Source organism: Pleurodeles waltl, chromosome 6 (assembly GCF_031143425.1).
Source record: "Pleurodeles waltl isolate 20211129_DDA chromosome 6, aPleWal1.hap1.20221129, whole genome shotgun sequence".
Classification (NCBI taxonomy): Eukaryota; Metazoa; Chordata; class Amphibia; order Caudata; family Salamandridae; genus Pleurodeles; species Pleurodeles waltl.
The window spans coordinates 1,649,035,553-1,649,049,045 of record NC_090445.1 but is presented as its reverse complement, the minus strand read 5'-3'; the positions used below and the strand labels follow the sequence as shown (position 1 = coordinate 1,649,049,045).

General features: G+C 45.4%; 1 protein-coding gene across 2 annotated transcripts in view; it reads right to left on the bottom strand.

The window, feature by feature from the left end:
* Window positions 1-13,493, bottom strand: part of WDR5 (WD repeat domain 5) — a 148,118-nt gene that overhangs the window by 90,088 nt on the left and 44,537 nt on the right. For both annotated transcript variants that reach the window (XM_069241570.1, XM_069241569.1), the window contains exons 6-10: window positions 11,228-11,317; window positions 10,097-10,186; window positions 9,790-9,873; window positions 9,590-9,645; window positions 9,324-9,370 (exon numbers count right to left, since the gene is read on the bottom strand). In XM_069241570.1, coding sequence (XP_069097671.1) covers window positions 9,324-9,370; window positions 9,590-9,645; window positions 9,790-9,873; window positions 10,097-10,186; window positions 11,228-11,317 — 367 coding nt within the window. The remainder of the gene's footprint in view (window positions 1-9,323; window positions 9,371-9,589; window positions 9,646-9,789; window positions 9,874-10,096; window positions 10,187-11,227; window positions 11,318-13,493) is intronic.

Genomic DNA, 13,493 nt, shown 5'->3' with positions numbered 1-13,493 from the left:
GCAATTTGAAAGTTTTCTAAATTCTTAAAAGTCCTGCTAGGGCCTTGTGTGTTAAGTCCCTGTTTAGCATTGTCTTTTTAGAGTTTAAAAGTTTGTTAAAAGTTTGATTTAGATTCTAGAAACAGTTTTAGATTCTTAAAAAAGTATTCCAACTCTTAGCAGAATAATGTCTGATACAGAGATGCAGGTGGTGGAACTCGACACCACACCTTACCTCCATCTTAAGATGAGGGAGCTAAGGTCTCTCTGTAATATCAAAAAAATAACCATTGGCTCCAGACCTACCAAAATTCAGCTCCAGGAGCTGTTGGCAGAGTTTGAAAAAGCCAACCCCTCTGATGATGACATCACAGAGGAAGAAATTAGTGACTTGGAGGCCAATGTCCCTCCTCCAGTCCTAAATAGGGAGAACAGGACCCCTCAAGTCCTGTCTCCAACTGTGTTAGTCAGAAATAGTGAGTCCCTCACAGGAGGGTCCCACATTTCTGAAATCACTGAGGATGCTCTCAGTGAAGATGACCTCCTGTTAGCCAGGATGGCCAAAAGATTGGCTTTAGAGAGACAGCTCCTAGCCATAGAAAGGGAAAGACAAGAGATGGGCCTAGGACCCATCAATGGTGGCAGCAATATAAATAGGGTCAGAGATTCTCCTGACATGTTAAAAATCCCCAAAGGGATTGTGACAAAATTTGAAGATGGTGATGACATCACCAAGTGGTTCACAGCTTTTGAGAGGGCTTGTGTAACCAGAAAAGTGAACAGATCTCACTGGGGTGCTCTCCTTTGGGAAATGTTCACTGGAAAGTGTAGGGATAGACTCCTCACACTCTCTGGAAAAGATGCAGAATCTTATGACCTCATGAAGGGTACCCTGATTGAGGGCTTTGGATTCTCCACTGAGGAGTACAGGATTAGGTTCAGGGGGGCTCAAAAATCCTCGAGCCAGACCTGGGTTGACTTTGTTGACTACTCAGTGAAAACACTAGATGGTTGGATTCAAGGCAGTGGTGTAAGTAATTATGATGGGCTGTACAATTTATTTGTGAAAGAACACCTGTTAAGTAATTGTTTCAATGATAAACTGCATCAGCATCTGGTAGACCTAGGACCAATTTCTCCCCAAGAATTGGGAAAGAAGGCGGACCATTGGGTCAAGACAAGGGTGTCCAAGACTTCAACAGGGGGTGACCAAAAGAAAGGGGTCACAAAGACTCCCCAGGGGAAGGGTGATGAGACAACCAACACTAAAAATAGTAAAGAGTCTTCTACAGGCCCCCAAAAACCTGCACAGGAGGGTGGGCCCAGAGCCTCTTCACAAAACAATGGGTACAAGGGTAAAAACTTTGATCCCAAAAAGGCCTGGTGTCATAGCTGTAAACAGCATGGACACCAAACTGGAGACAAGGCCTGTCCCAAGAAAGGTTCCACTCCAAACTCCCATCCAGGTAACACTGGTATGGCTAGTCTCCAAGTGGGATCAACAGTGTGCCCAGAGCAAATCAGGGTCCACACTGAAGCTATTCTAGTTTCTGAGGGTGGGGTGGATTTAGCCACACTAGCTGTCTGGCCGCCTAACATGCAAAAATACAGACAGCAACTCTTAATTAATGGGACTAGAATAGAGGGCCTGAGGGATACAGGTGCCAGTGTCACCATGGTGACAGAGAAACTGGTTTCCCCTGGCCAATACCTGACTGGAAAAACTTACACAGTCACCAACGCTGACAATCAGAGAAAAGTACATCCCATGGCAATGGTTACTTTAGAATGGGGAGGGGTCAATGGCCTGAAACAGGTGGTGGTCTCCTCAAATATCCCAGTGGACTGTCTGCTTGGAAATGACCTGGAGTCCTCAGCATGGGCTGAGGTTGAACTAAAAACCCATGCAGCAATGCTGGGTATCCCTGAACTGGTGTGTGTGAAAACAAGAGCACAATGCAAGGCACAGGGTGAAAAAGTAGAGCTGGAGTCTGGAAAAATGGCCCAGCCTACCAAGAGAACAGGAAAGTCAGTTGGGAAACCAACTGCAACACAGCGAAAGAAAGGGAACCTCTCTTCTCAGGAAGAAGTTCTGCCCTCTGAGGGAACTGAGCCTTTGGAGCTTGAACCTTATCAGGTTGAGCTCTTAGGCCCAGGGGGACCCTCAAGGGAGGAGCTGTGTAAGGGACAAGAAACCTGTCCCTCTCTTGAAGAAGGCCTTAGGCAGCAAGCTGCTGAAGAGTCCAAGGGCAAGAAAAATGGAACACATAGGGTCTATTGGGAAGATGGACTCCTGTACACTGAGGCCAGAGACCCCAAACCTGGTGCCACTAGGAGAGTGGTAGTGCCTCAGCTGTTCAGAGAGTTCATCCTAACATTGGCCCATGACATTCCCCTTGCTGGACATTTGGGACAAACCAAGACGTGGGAGAGGCTAGTCAACCACTTCTACTGGCCCAATATGTCCAACATGGTTAAGGAGTTTTGCCTCTCCTGCCCCACCTGTCAAGCCAGTGGTAAGACAGGTGGGCACCCAAAGGCCCCCCTCATTCCACTTCCAGTGGTGGGGGTCCCCTTTGAAAGAGTGGGTGTGGACATAGTTGGTCCACTGGAACCTCCCACAGCCTCAGGAAATATGTATATCCTGGTAGTAGTGGATCATGCTACCAGGTATCCTGAAGCTATTCCCCTTAGGTCGACTACTGCCCCTGCAGTAGCCAAGGCCCTCATTGGTATCTTTACCAGAGTGGGTTTCCCTAAGGAGGTGGTGTCTGACAGAGGTACCAACTTCATGTCAGCATACCTAAAACACATGTGGAATGAGTGTGGAGTGACTTACAAATTCACTACACCATACCATCCACAAACTAATGGCTTAGTTGAGAGATTCAACAAGACATTAAAGGGCATGATCATGGGGCTCCCAGAAAAACTCAAAAGGAGATGGGATGTCCTCTTGCCATGTCTGCTTTTCGCTTACAGAGAGGTGCCACAGAAGGGAGTAGGATTCTCACCCTTTGAACTTCTGTTTGGTCATCCTGTAAGGGGACCACTTGCTCTTGTTAAAGAAGGCTGGGAGAGACCTCTTCATGAGCCTAAACAAGACATAGTGGACTATGTACTTGGCCTTCGCTCTAGAATGGCAGAGTACATGGAAAAGGCAACCAAAAACCTTGAGGCCAGCCAACAGCTCCAGAAGTTTTGGTGTGACCAAAAGGCTGCACTGGTTGAGTTCCAACCAGGGCAGAAAGTCTGGGTTCTGGAGCCTGTGGCTCCCAGGGCACTCCAGGACAAATGGAGTGGCCCTTACCCAGTGCTAGAAAGGAAGAGTCAGGTCACCTACCTGGTGGACCTGGGCACAAGCAGGAGCCCCAAGAGGGTGATCCATGTGAACCGCCTTAAGCTCTTCCATGACAGGGCTGATGTAAATCTGTTAATGGTAACAGATGAGGATCAGGAGGCAAAGAGTGAACCTCTCCCTGATCTTCTGTCATCAGACCCAAAAGATGGCTCAGTAGATGGAGTGATCTACTCAGACACCCTCTCTGGCCAACAGCAAGCTGATTGTAGGAGAGTCCTACAACAGTTTCCTGAACTCTTCTCCTTAACCCCTGGTCAGACACACCTGTGTACCCATGATGTGGACACAGGAGACAGCATGCCTGTCAAAAACAAAATCTTTAGACAGTCTGACCATGTTAAGGAAAGCATCAAGGTGGAAGTCCACAAGATGCTGGAATTGGGAGTAATTGAGCGCTCTGACAGCCCCTGGGCTAGCCCAGTGGTCTTAGTCCCCAAACCTCACACCAAAGATGGAAAGAAAGAGATGAGGTTTTGTGTGGACTACAGAGGGCTCAATTCTGTCACCAAGACAGATGCTCATCCAATTCCTAGAGCTGATGAGCTCATAGATAAATTAGGTGCTGCCAAATTCTTAAGTACCTTTGACTTGACAGCAGGGTACTGGCAAATAAAAATGGCACCTGGAGCAAAAGAGAAAACAGCGTTCTCCACACCTGATGGGCATTATCAGTTTACTGTTATGCCCTTTGGTTTAAAGAATGCCCCTGCCACCTTCCAAAGGTTGGTGAATCAAGTCCTTGCTGGCTTGGAGTCCTTTAGCACAGCTTATCTTGATGATATTGCTGTCTTTAGCTCCACCTGGCAGGATCACCTGGTCCACCTGAAGAAGGTTTTGAAGGCTCTGCAATCTGCAGGCCTCTCTATCAAGGCATCCAAATGCCAGATAGGGCAGGGAACTGTGGTTTACTTGGGCCACCTTGTAGGTGGAGGCCAAGTTCAGCCACTCCAACCCAAGATCCAGACTATTCTGGACTGGGTAGCTCCAAAAACCCAGACTCAAGTCAGGGCATTCCTTGGCTTGACTGGGTATTACAGGAGGTTTGTGAAGGGATATGGATCCATTGTGACAGCCCTCACGGAACTCACCTCCAAGAAAATGCCCAAGAAAGTGAACTGGACTGTGGAATGCCAACAGGCCTTTGACACCCTGAAACAAGCAATGTGCTCAGCACCAGTTCTAAAAGCTCCAGATTATTCTAAGCAGTTCATTGTGCAGACTGATGCCTCTGAACATGGGATAGGGGCAGTTTTGTCCCAAACAAATGATGATGGCCTTGACCAGCCTGTTGCTTTCATTAGCAGGAGGTTACTCCCCAGGGAGCAGCGTTGGAGTGCCATTGAGAGGGAGGCCTTTGCTGTGGTTTGGTCCCTGAAGAAGCTGAGACCATACCTCTTTGGGACTCACTTCCTAGTTCAAACCGACCACAGACCTCTCAAATGGCTGATGCAAATGAAAGGTGAAAATCCTAAACTGTTGAGGTGGTCCATCTCCCTACAGGGAATGGACTTTATAGTGGAACACAGACCTGGGACTGCCCATGCCAATGCAGATTGCCTTTCCAGGTTCTTCCACTTAGAAAATGAAGACTCTCTTGGGAAAGGTTAGTCTCATCCTCTTTCGTTTGGGGGGGGGTTGTGTAAGGAAATGCCTCCTTGGCATGGTTGCCCCCTGACTTTTTGCCTTTGCTGATGCTATGTTTACAATTGAAAGTGTGCTGAGGCCTGCTAACCAGGCCCCAGCACCAGTGTTCTTTCCCTAACCTGTACTTTTGTATCCACAATTGGCAGACCCTGGCATCCAGATAAGTCCCTTGTAACTGGTACTTCTAGTACCAAGGGCCCTGATGCCAAGGAAGGTCTCTAAGGGCTGCAGCATGTCTTATGCCACCCTGGAGACCTCTCACTCAGCAGACACACTGCTTGCCAGCTTGTGTGTGCTAGTGAGGACAAAACGAGTAAGTCGACATGGCACTCCCCTCAGGGTGCCATGCCAGCCTCTCACTGCCTATGCAGTATAGGTAAGACACCCCTCTAGCAGGCCTTACAGCCCTAAGGCAGGGTGCACTATACCATAGGTGAGGGTACCAGTGCATGAGCATGGTACCCCTACAGTGTCTAAACAAAACCTTAGACATTGTAAGTGCAGGGTAGCCATAAGAGTATATGGTCTGGGAGTCTGTCAAACACGAACTCCACAGCACCATAATGGCTACACTGAAAACTGGGAAGTTTGGTATCAAACTTCTCAGCACAATAAATGCACACTGATGCCAGTGTACATTTTATTGTAAAATACACCACAGAGGGCACCTTAGAGGTGCCCCCTGAAACTTAACCGACTGTCTGTGTAGGCTGACTAGTTCCAGCAGCCTGCCACACCAGAGACATGTTGCTGGCCCCATGGGGAGAGTGCCTTTGTCACTCTGAGGCCAGTAACAAAGCCTGCACTGGGTGGAGATGCTAACACCTCCCCCAGGCAGGAGCTGTAACACCTGGCGGTGAGCCTCAAAGGCTCACCCCTTTGTCACAGCCCAGCAGGGCACTCCAGCTTAGTGGAGTTGCCCGCCCCCTCCGGCCACGGCCCCCACTTTTGGCGGCAAGGCTGGAGGGAACAAAGAAAGCAACAAGGAGGAGTCACTGGCCAGTCAGGACAGCCCCTAAGGTGTCCTGAGCTGAGGTGACTCTAACTTTTAGAAATCCTCCATCTTGCAGATGGAGGATTCCCCCAATAGGGTTAGGATTGTGACCCCCTCCCCTTGGGAGGAGGCACAAAGAGGGTGTACCCACCCTCAGGGCTAGTAGCCATTGGCTACTAACCCCCCAGACCTAAACACGCCCTTAAATTTAGTATTTAAGGGCTACCCTGAACCCTAGAAAATTAGATTCCTGCAACTACAAGAAGAAGGACTGCCTAGCTGAAAACCCCTGCAGAGGAAGACCAGAAGACGACAACTGCCTTGGCTCCAGAAACTCACCGGCCTGTCTCCTGCCTTCCAAAGATCCTGCTCCAGCGACGCCTTCCAAAGGGACCAGCGACCTCGACATCCTCTGAGGACTGCCCCTGCTTCGAAAAGACAAGAAACTCCTGAGGACAGCGGACCTGCTCCAAGAAAGGCTGCAACTTTGTTTCCAGCAGCTTTGAAAGAACCCTGCAAGCTCCCCGCAAGAAGCGTGAGACTTGCAACACTGCACCCGGCGACCCCGACTCGGCTGGTGGAGATCCAACACCTCAGGAGGGACCCCCAGGACTACTCTGATACTGTGAGTACCAAAACCTGTCCCCCCTGAGCCCACACAGCGCCGCCTGCAGAGGGAATCCCGAGGCTTCCCCTGACCGCGACTCTTTGAATCCTAAGTCCCGACGCCTGGGAGAGACCCTGCACCCGCAGCCCCCAGGACCTGAAGGACCGGACTTTCACTGGAGAAGTGACCCCCAGGAGTCCCTCTCCCTTGCCCAAGTGGAGGTTTCCCCGAGGAACCCCCCCTTGCCTGCCTGCAGCGCTGAAGAGATCCCGAGATCTCCCATAGACTAACACTGCGAACCCGACGCTTGTTTCTACACTGCACCCGGCCGCCCCCGTGCTGCTGAGGGTGAAATTTCTATGTGGGCTTGTGTCCCCCCCGGTGCCCTACAAAACCCCCCTGGTCTGCCCTCCGAAGACGCGGGTACTTACCTGCAAGCAGACCGGAACCGGGGCACCCCCTTCTCTCCATTCTAGCCTATGTGTTTTGGGCACCACTTTGAACTCTGCACCTGACCGGCCCTGAGCTGCTGGTGTGGTGACTTTGGGGTTGCTCTGAACCCCCAACGGTGGGCTACCTTGGACCAAGAACTGAACCCTGTAAGTGTCTTACTTACCTGGTTAACCTAACAAATACTTACCTCCCCTAGGAACTGTGAAAATTGCACTAAGTGTCCACTTTTAAAACAGCTATTTGTCAATAACTTGAAAAGTATACATGCAATTTTTATGATTTAAAGTTCCTAAAGTACTTACCTGCAATACCTTTCGAATGAGATATTACATGTAGAATTTGAACCTGTGGTTCTTAAAATAAACTAAGAAAAGATATTTTTCTATACAAAAACCTATTGGCTGGATTTGTCTCTGAGTGTGTGTACCTCATTTATTGTCTATGTGTATGTACAACAAATGCTTAACACTACTCCTTGGATAAGCCTACTGCTCGACCACACTACCACAAAATAGAGCATTAGTATTATCTCTTTTTACCACTATTTTACCTCTAAGGGGAACCCTTGGACTGTGCATGCTATTCCTTACTTTGAAATAGCACATACAGAGCCAACTTCCTACACCAGGGAGTACTAGAGCCCTCTGTTTCTGCATTTTTCCCTGTTGCAAAACCAAACCCTTTCATATAGAATTGTCTAAGAATACAGACACTTAGAACACTATACACACACACACACACACACACACACAATACAAAATGCGCACAGCACCACGCTAATTAACAGTGCGTAAAAAAATAAAAACAGCCTTGGGTATTTCCAATGCTTTTCTGCCTCCACTTAGTGCATGAAAGTCGGGACTCGAGTGCATTCTCATTTGGCTCACAAAAACACTTCTGTTTGCCCCATGGCTATAAGAGAAGCCCAGGATTGTTCTCAGCCCGTGTAAAGCCAAAATTACATGATATTTATCCTGATGCGTTGTCCTATGTGGATGACATCCATCTCAAGAGGACAACCTTAACATTCATATTGCCAGGGTCGATCGGATCGTCTTAGGATTCGCAGCCCTTGGCTACAAATTTAATTTTAGGAAAACTTAAATAGCCTCCCTCAGTGTATTGTTCCTGGGATACGAGCTATCAAATGAAGGTAAGAGCCTGACCTCACACTTTCTAGGGAAATGCGATCACCTTCAACCTCCAAACAATCAAGAAACTGCAATCTTTACTTGGTTTCTTTCAATTTGGCAGAACTTACATTTCTGGTTATGAACAAAACATAAAACCACTATGATTTAATTCACCCAGATTTCCCAAGCAGACACTGGACAGCTGAACACGAACATGACTCGCTGAACAAATGCATCTTACTCCTAACTTGTAACCATCCTGCCTGCTGATACAAGATCAGAACTGTTAAAATTCATGAATCTGGCCCTACGGCCCTTGTTTCCTATTTTTGTACTGGGGTCAAGACATGATGCTTTGCTGATTCACTTCTCGTCTAATCTGCTGTCCTGTATTCCTCACATAAGAAAGGGGGTGTCCAAGTGCTGCATCGAGGAGAGAGGCTACAGGGAGACTTGTGCTCTCTCACTTATATCCACTTGTCATCTACTCGCTCTCATATCTCCATGCCAGTTGGATCACCCATTAACCCTCTTATTTCTTTGGTTTTCTTTATATATAAAGAAAAGAAAAAAAAAAAAAAAACACAGCCACAATCCGTCTATTCTTGACCATTTATTCCTTAGAATTGCTTTTAAGTGAATTAAGACACGTTTTCAATAATCAAATTGCCACCTCTTTTTCCTTCAGCATTAACATTTTCAGATTTAAGATCTAGCAATAATGAAGGTATCGAAGTCAGCAGAAAGCTAAAGAAGGAATACTGGTACTGATCCTGTTTTGGTTGTGATGTGAATAGAGGCACTAACGCTGCCAAATATGGTGATTTAAAAAAAAAATTTTTTTTAAATATATCAACATTACAGGTGGTGATGACAGGTGACCAAGTTGTAGGCATTCAAACAGATTGCAAAATTTCAATCCCGATTTCTCCATAATACTATGTTTTGCCAGGCACATTTTCTAAGCAGAAACTTGGTGCATCTATCACGATTCAGTTTGCAGTGTGGATTAAACAAGAAAATGTATTTATTTAAAATTTCAAGCAATGTTCTGGGACAGACTGAACAGTGTACTTTCAGAAGCTTGCACTTCGGAAGTACTGACGATGTACATCTAAATGTTTATAAGAATGTAGCCCTTTAGTTACATACCAATAAGCGTTTTTAAGCACTGGCCTGACGCAGTGTCCCAAATTCGGCTGTCAAAAAACAGGGAGGGAAAAGAAATTAAATCACTTCAAATTCAGTTTACAGAAACAGAGAAAGAGTGGAGTTTATAAAATGCCAGTAGAAGAGCATTTACGTTATCTGTACACAAATCTAAAGTGGCGATCAAATTTGTAATGTTGTTTCAAACTTGTAAGTGCATGCTGTGTATGACTAAAACTGCTACATAATACAATAAAATGTTTACTTACCAAAGACCATCATAGCTGCTTGAAACTATTAAAGAACCATCACGATTAAAATGGACCTAAAAAGTGAATAAACTTGAGAATTAACATCTCTATAAAGGCATAACCATCTGAGAAGAAACAAGCTGCTTTCCACAGAAAAGCAGTTTTAGTTTTCTCTAGATGGAAAGGCACAATTGCTCTACATTTAGGAAGACACTTACAGCGGACACAGGATCGGAGTGTGCAGGCAGGGTCTTAAGGCACTTTCCAGTCTTCACATCCCAAATCCTGACACTTTCGTCAAACTGTAGAATGAAGCAAGCAAAAATATGCAAATGCACGAAAATGTTTATAGCGCCACATCTTGTTCATAACCAACCCCAAACATGAAGGCAATCATGCATATATAAAAAAAAAAAAAAATTTTTTTTAAAAGTACTGCATTCTAGGTGCCCTATATCATCCAGTCAAGATCTCCTGCAGGAGTTTAACATGAGAAAGAGCCAGACAAGGGCAATCAACACTCACCGATCCGGACACAATGAGGTTAGACTGGGGGTTGAAGTTGCAACAGAAAACATAGTTACTGTGACCCTTTAGAGTCTTTAAGCATTTCCCCTAAAAAGGAAAAACACAAATTTTAATTTGTTGCTTCCATTAGAGGTCCAGCTGTGTTAAAAAAGGCAATCGACAATTCCATTAGATATTATAGTTCAAGATGAAGAAAAAAAATTAGCAATCAGAAACCTGTCGCCTTCTTAGGCTACTCCCCACTCCAAGTATAGAATAAGTGTAAAAAACGTCTTGTAGTTCTCTCCCCCCCCCCCCCCACCACTCCCATTTTTAGTTGTTCACTTAGGAGTGCATTGATGTGCCACATTCTGCATATCGTAGTGGCTTCAACCTTGACCGGAGGGACTTAGAACTAGCAGGAATGGGTCACTGGGTCGCAGGGTAGGCCAGTGCGGAGGAGACTGGTCATCTGGGCACCTGCTGAGAGTGCAGTGATGGCAATCACGTTAAGAGTAGACTAGGATGTCCTATCTGGAATACAGTGGAAGATCAGAAGAAAAGGGAGAGGACTTTAACTTAATGATAATTGTGGCCAATCAGATACTGCTAAACGTCCACTGGGTGCATTAAATCTCTTTGGCCCATTCCCTCTCTGCCTCTGTGCTACAGTACAGTAGATGTTAATAGCATTTCTGAAAGTGAAAACGTGATTCTAAAAATATATTTTACAACCACAACTCCTTAACCTAGCCATCAGGTAAGCAAGAATTTGGGCACAGCAAGTGGCTTAAAGCCTGTCGAAGGTAGGTCCATCAGCTCAGCGTCATGATGCCAGGGACTGGTATTAGAGGCCCAAGAAGAGCAAAGAACCAGTGGCAGGCATTCTTTCAGAGTTAAAGCAGAATGATAAGTGTAGCGAGAGGATAAAGATCATGTTCTGGGAAAGTAGGGAGTGAAGGTGAACAAATGGAGGTGAAAGGATGGCGGCAGAGCGTAAGGGATATGGCATTTGGTCTCAGCTGCAATATTCTTGGAAGCAGCGAATGGAGACTGCGGAGGTGACTAAACTGCTGGAGTAAAACAACTACACTGTATAATAACACTCCAAAGATTTTATTCTCTCAATAAAAAAAATTGAAACTTTACCGAACTGACGTCCCATATCTTTAGTGTTTTGTCATCGGAAGCAGACACAAGGAGGTTGGAATCAGACGACCAAGCAACATCAGAGATTCCCTAATTAACACAGAAATGAGGAAAACAGGTAGAATATTACTTCCCAAATCATTCTTAATCTTTCAGCCATTTGGTTTCAAAATGAGGTGATCTAATTTTTTTTTTCCTGTGTAGTGTAGCAGTTAAATCAGCAACCCTTACAGGTCCCTAATATTCCTCCCTTATGAAATTGGTATCTTCCTAACAGAGAAACCACCACGTCTCCAAAGATTTTGTGGGAAACAAACATTTAAATACAGTAAGATATAGATGTTATTATTATGATTTCCAAGATGTATACTTTGTACTGCCGACTGTCCTACACCCACTTTCAATCAATCCAACAAACTTAAGTCCTTCTGCTTGAACCTCCGTCTCAGCTACCCTACAGTTAGAGGTGATTGATAAACATATGCAATTAATCACAGAATGCCGAAACACTTATTCTCCTACAATGTTATTTAATACAATTTATTTTAGGTTTACGGGCCAATATCCCACTCCACAGCTTCATTTTAATCTGTTCTTGACTTGGTGTCCTTTTCTATTGTTTGTACAAGATTTGATAAAACGTTTTTTCTAACAAGTAGTACATCTGTCCATGTACCACATTTACCATTTTGTTTTAGGTACCACTTCCAAATCGCATACTTTCATTCTTCATTTCCACCGTTTACTTAAGTGACTTCCACCAACTGTAATCCAATCTCCTTTACTGCTTCATGGCTCAGGCTCTACTTTTATCATTAAAGCACATCATCAAATCAATCCTTTGCATATTTAGTGGTTCACTTAGATGTAATTTTACCATTAGACTACCGGAACTTCCTCATTTAAGGGAAGGGCAACCACTGTTTCTGATAGCGGAGTCTCCACCTTCTGTCACCTCAAACACTGTGCCTTCTACTGGTTATAACGGCGCTGGGTGGGTTATACCAATTTAGAGCTATCCATCCAACACTATTCCTGTCAACTTCGTTCATGCCCAGGTCTTCCAGCAGACCACAGCATCCTAGGCATGAAAAATTTGCAACGAGAATCTTTTATTTTCCGAAAGCATAGGTTCGGAAAACAAAATTAATGCAGACTGATGCAGAGTGTCTACAGCAGGAAAACTAGCACTGCACGGTTTACATACATCATTGGCCCACCATATCAGCATTAGGAAGTTACCATCATGTAGGTGGGGAATTCTAAAATGGAAGAGTTAGTCTTTAATATATGGCCTGGTAGTTCTTGACCCGGTTCCAGCTTTCAACATTCTGCTGTTTCCCCAGTTTGTTGCTAATCTCCTAAATTCTTTTCTTTGCTTTTCCCAGATCTTGGAATATCTTTGCCACAAGCATGATCCTATGAAGAAAGATATCCATTGAAGATCCGGATTAAAGTTTCTATTCTGGTTATAGGAAAATGCCTCTAATCGGAGGAGAATCCCTACCCGGTCTTCTCCCCACGCTAATTTTTGTGGACTGATGCTGCTGGTTTTTCTGACTCAAATGACCGTGCCCTGCTGTCCTGGCACCAGTACATGTGCTCTGACCTCCAAAGTATGTGTGTGACTGACTAATACCAGATAGGCTTACTTAACTTGAGCGTACGTCCCTAGTATCCAGTACAAGAGCTACAAGGGGCTAGTAAGTTAAGTGTCACTAGTGGACTGCAGTATTAGTTAGGCCAGCATTGCTGTGACAGAGAGAAAACGTGGCTTTTGGTCTAGCATAGCGGCGTACTCACTATACGTGGTAAAATTACCATTTTACCAAGCCTAACCTGCATTTTTAAAATGTGTATGTCATGCGTAAGGTAGGGCATATAAGCCATAAGGCGGATGCAGATATTAGATTGAAGGACATGTTATAATCACACCCTGCATGCCCTCATAGTAAAAACTCATGACTGTCAAGTTTACTGTAGTAAGGCCGGTAGTCCCACTGATTAACATGGAATTTCACTATCCCTTGTGTTGTGTTAACTTCCCTAAGGGACCGCTGAACACGATAATTCAACCTATTAAATGAATCGTTGTATTAAACCAGACTCATAGTTGAAGTTGGATTTAAATGACCTTTTAAAGGCAAAGGTGGCTTTAGAAAATTTCCCCATTGTTGTCCAAACTCGGGTATCCCTTCCTGACTGCCGCAGCAGTTTAACACCCCCAACCCCCGTTCCCGAGACAGACTGCGACCCGGCTAGGAAG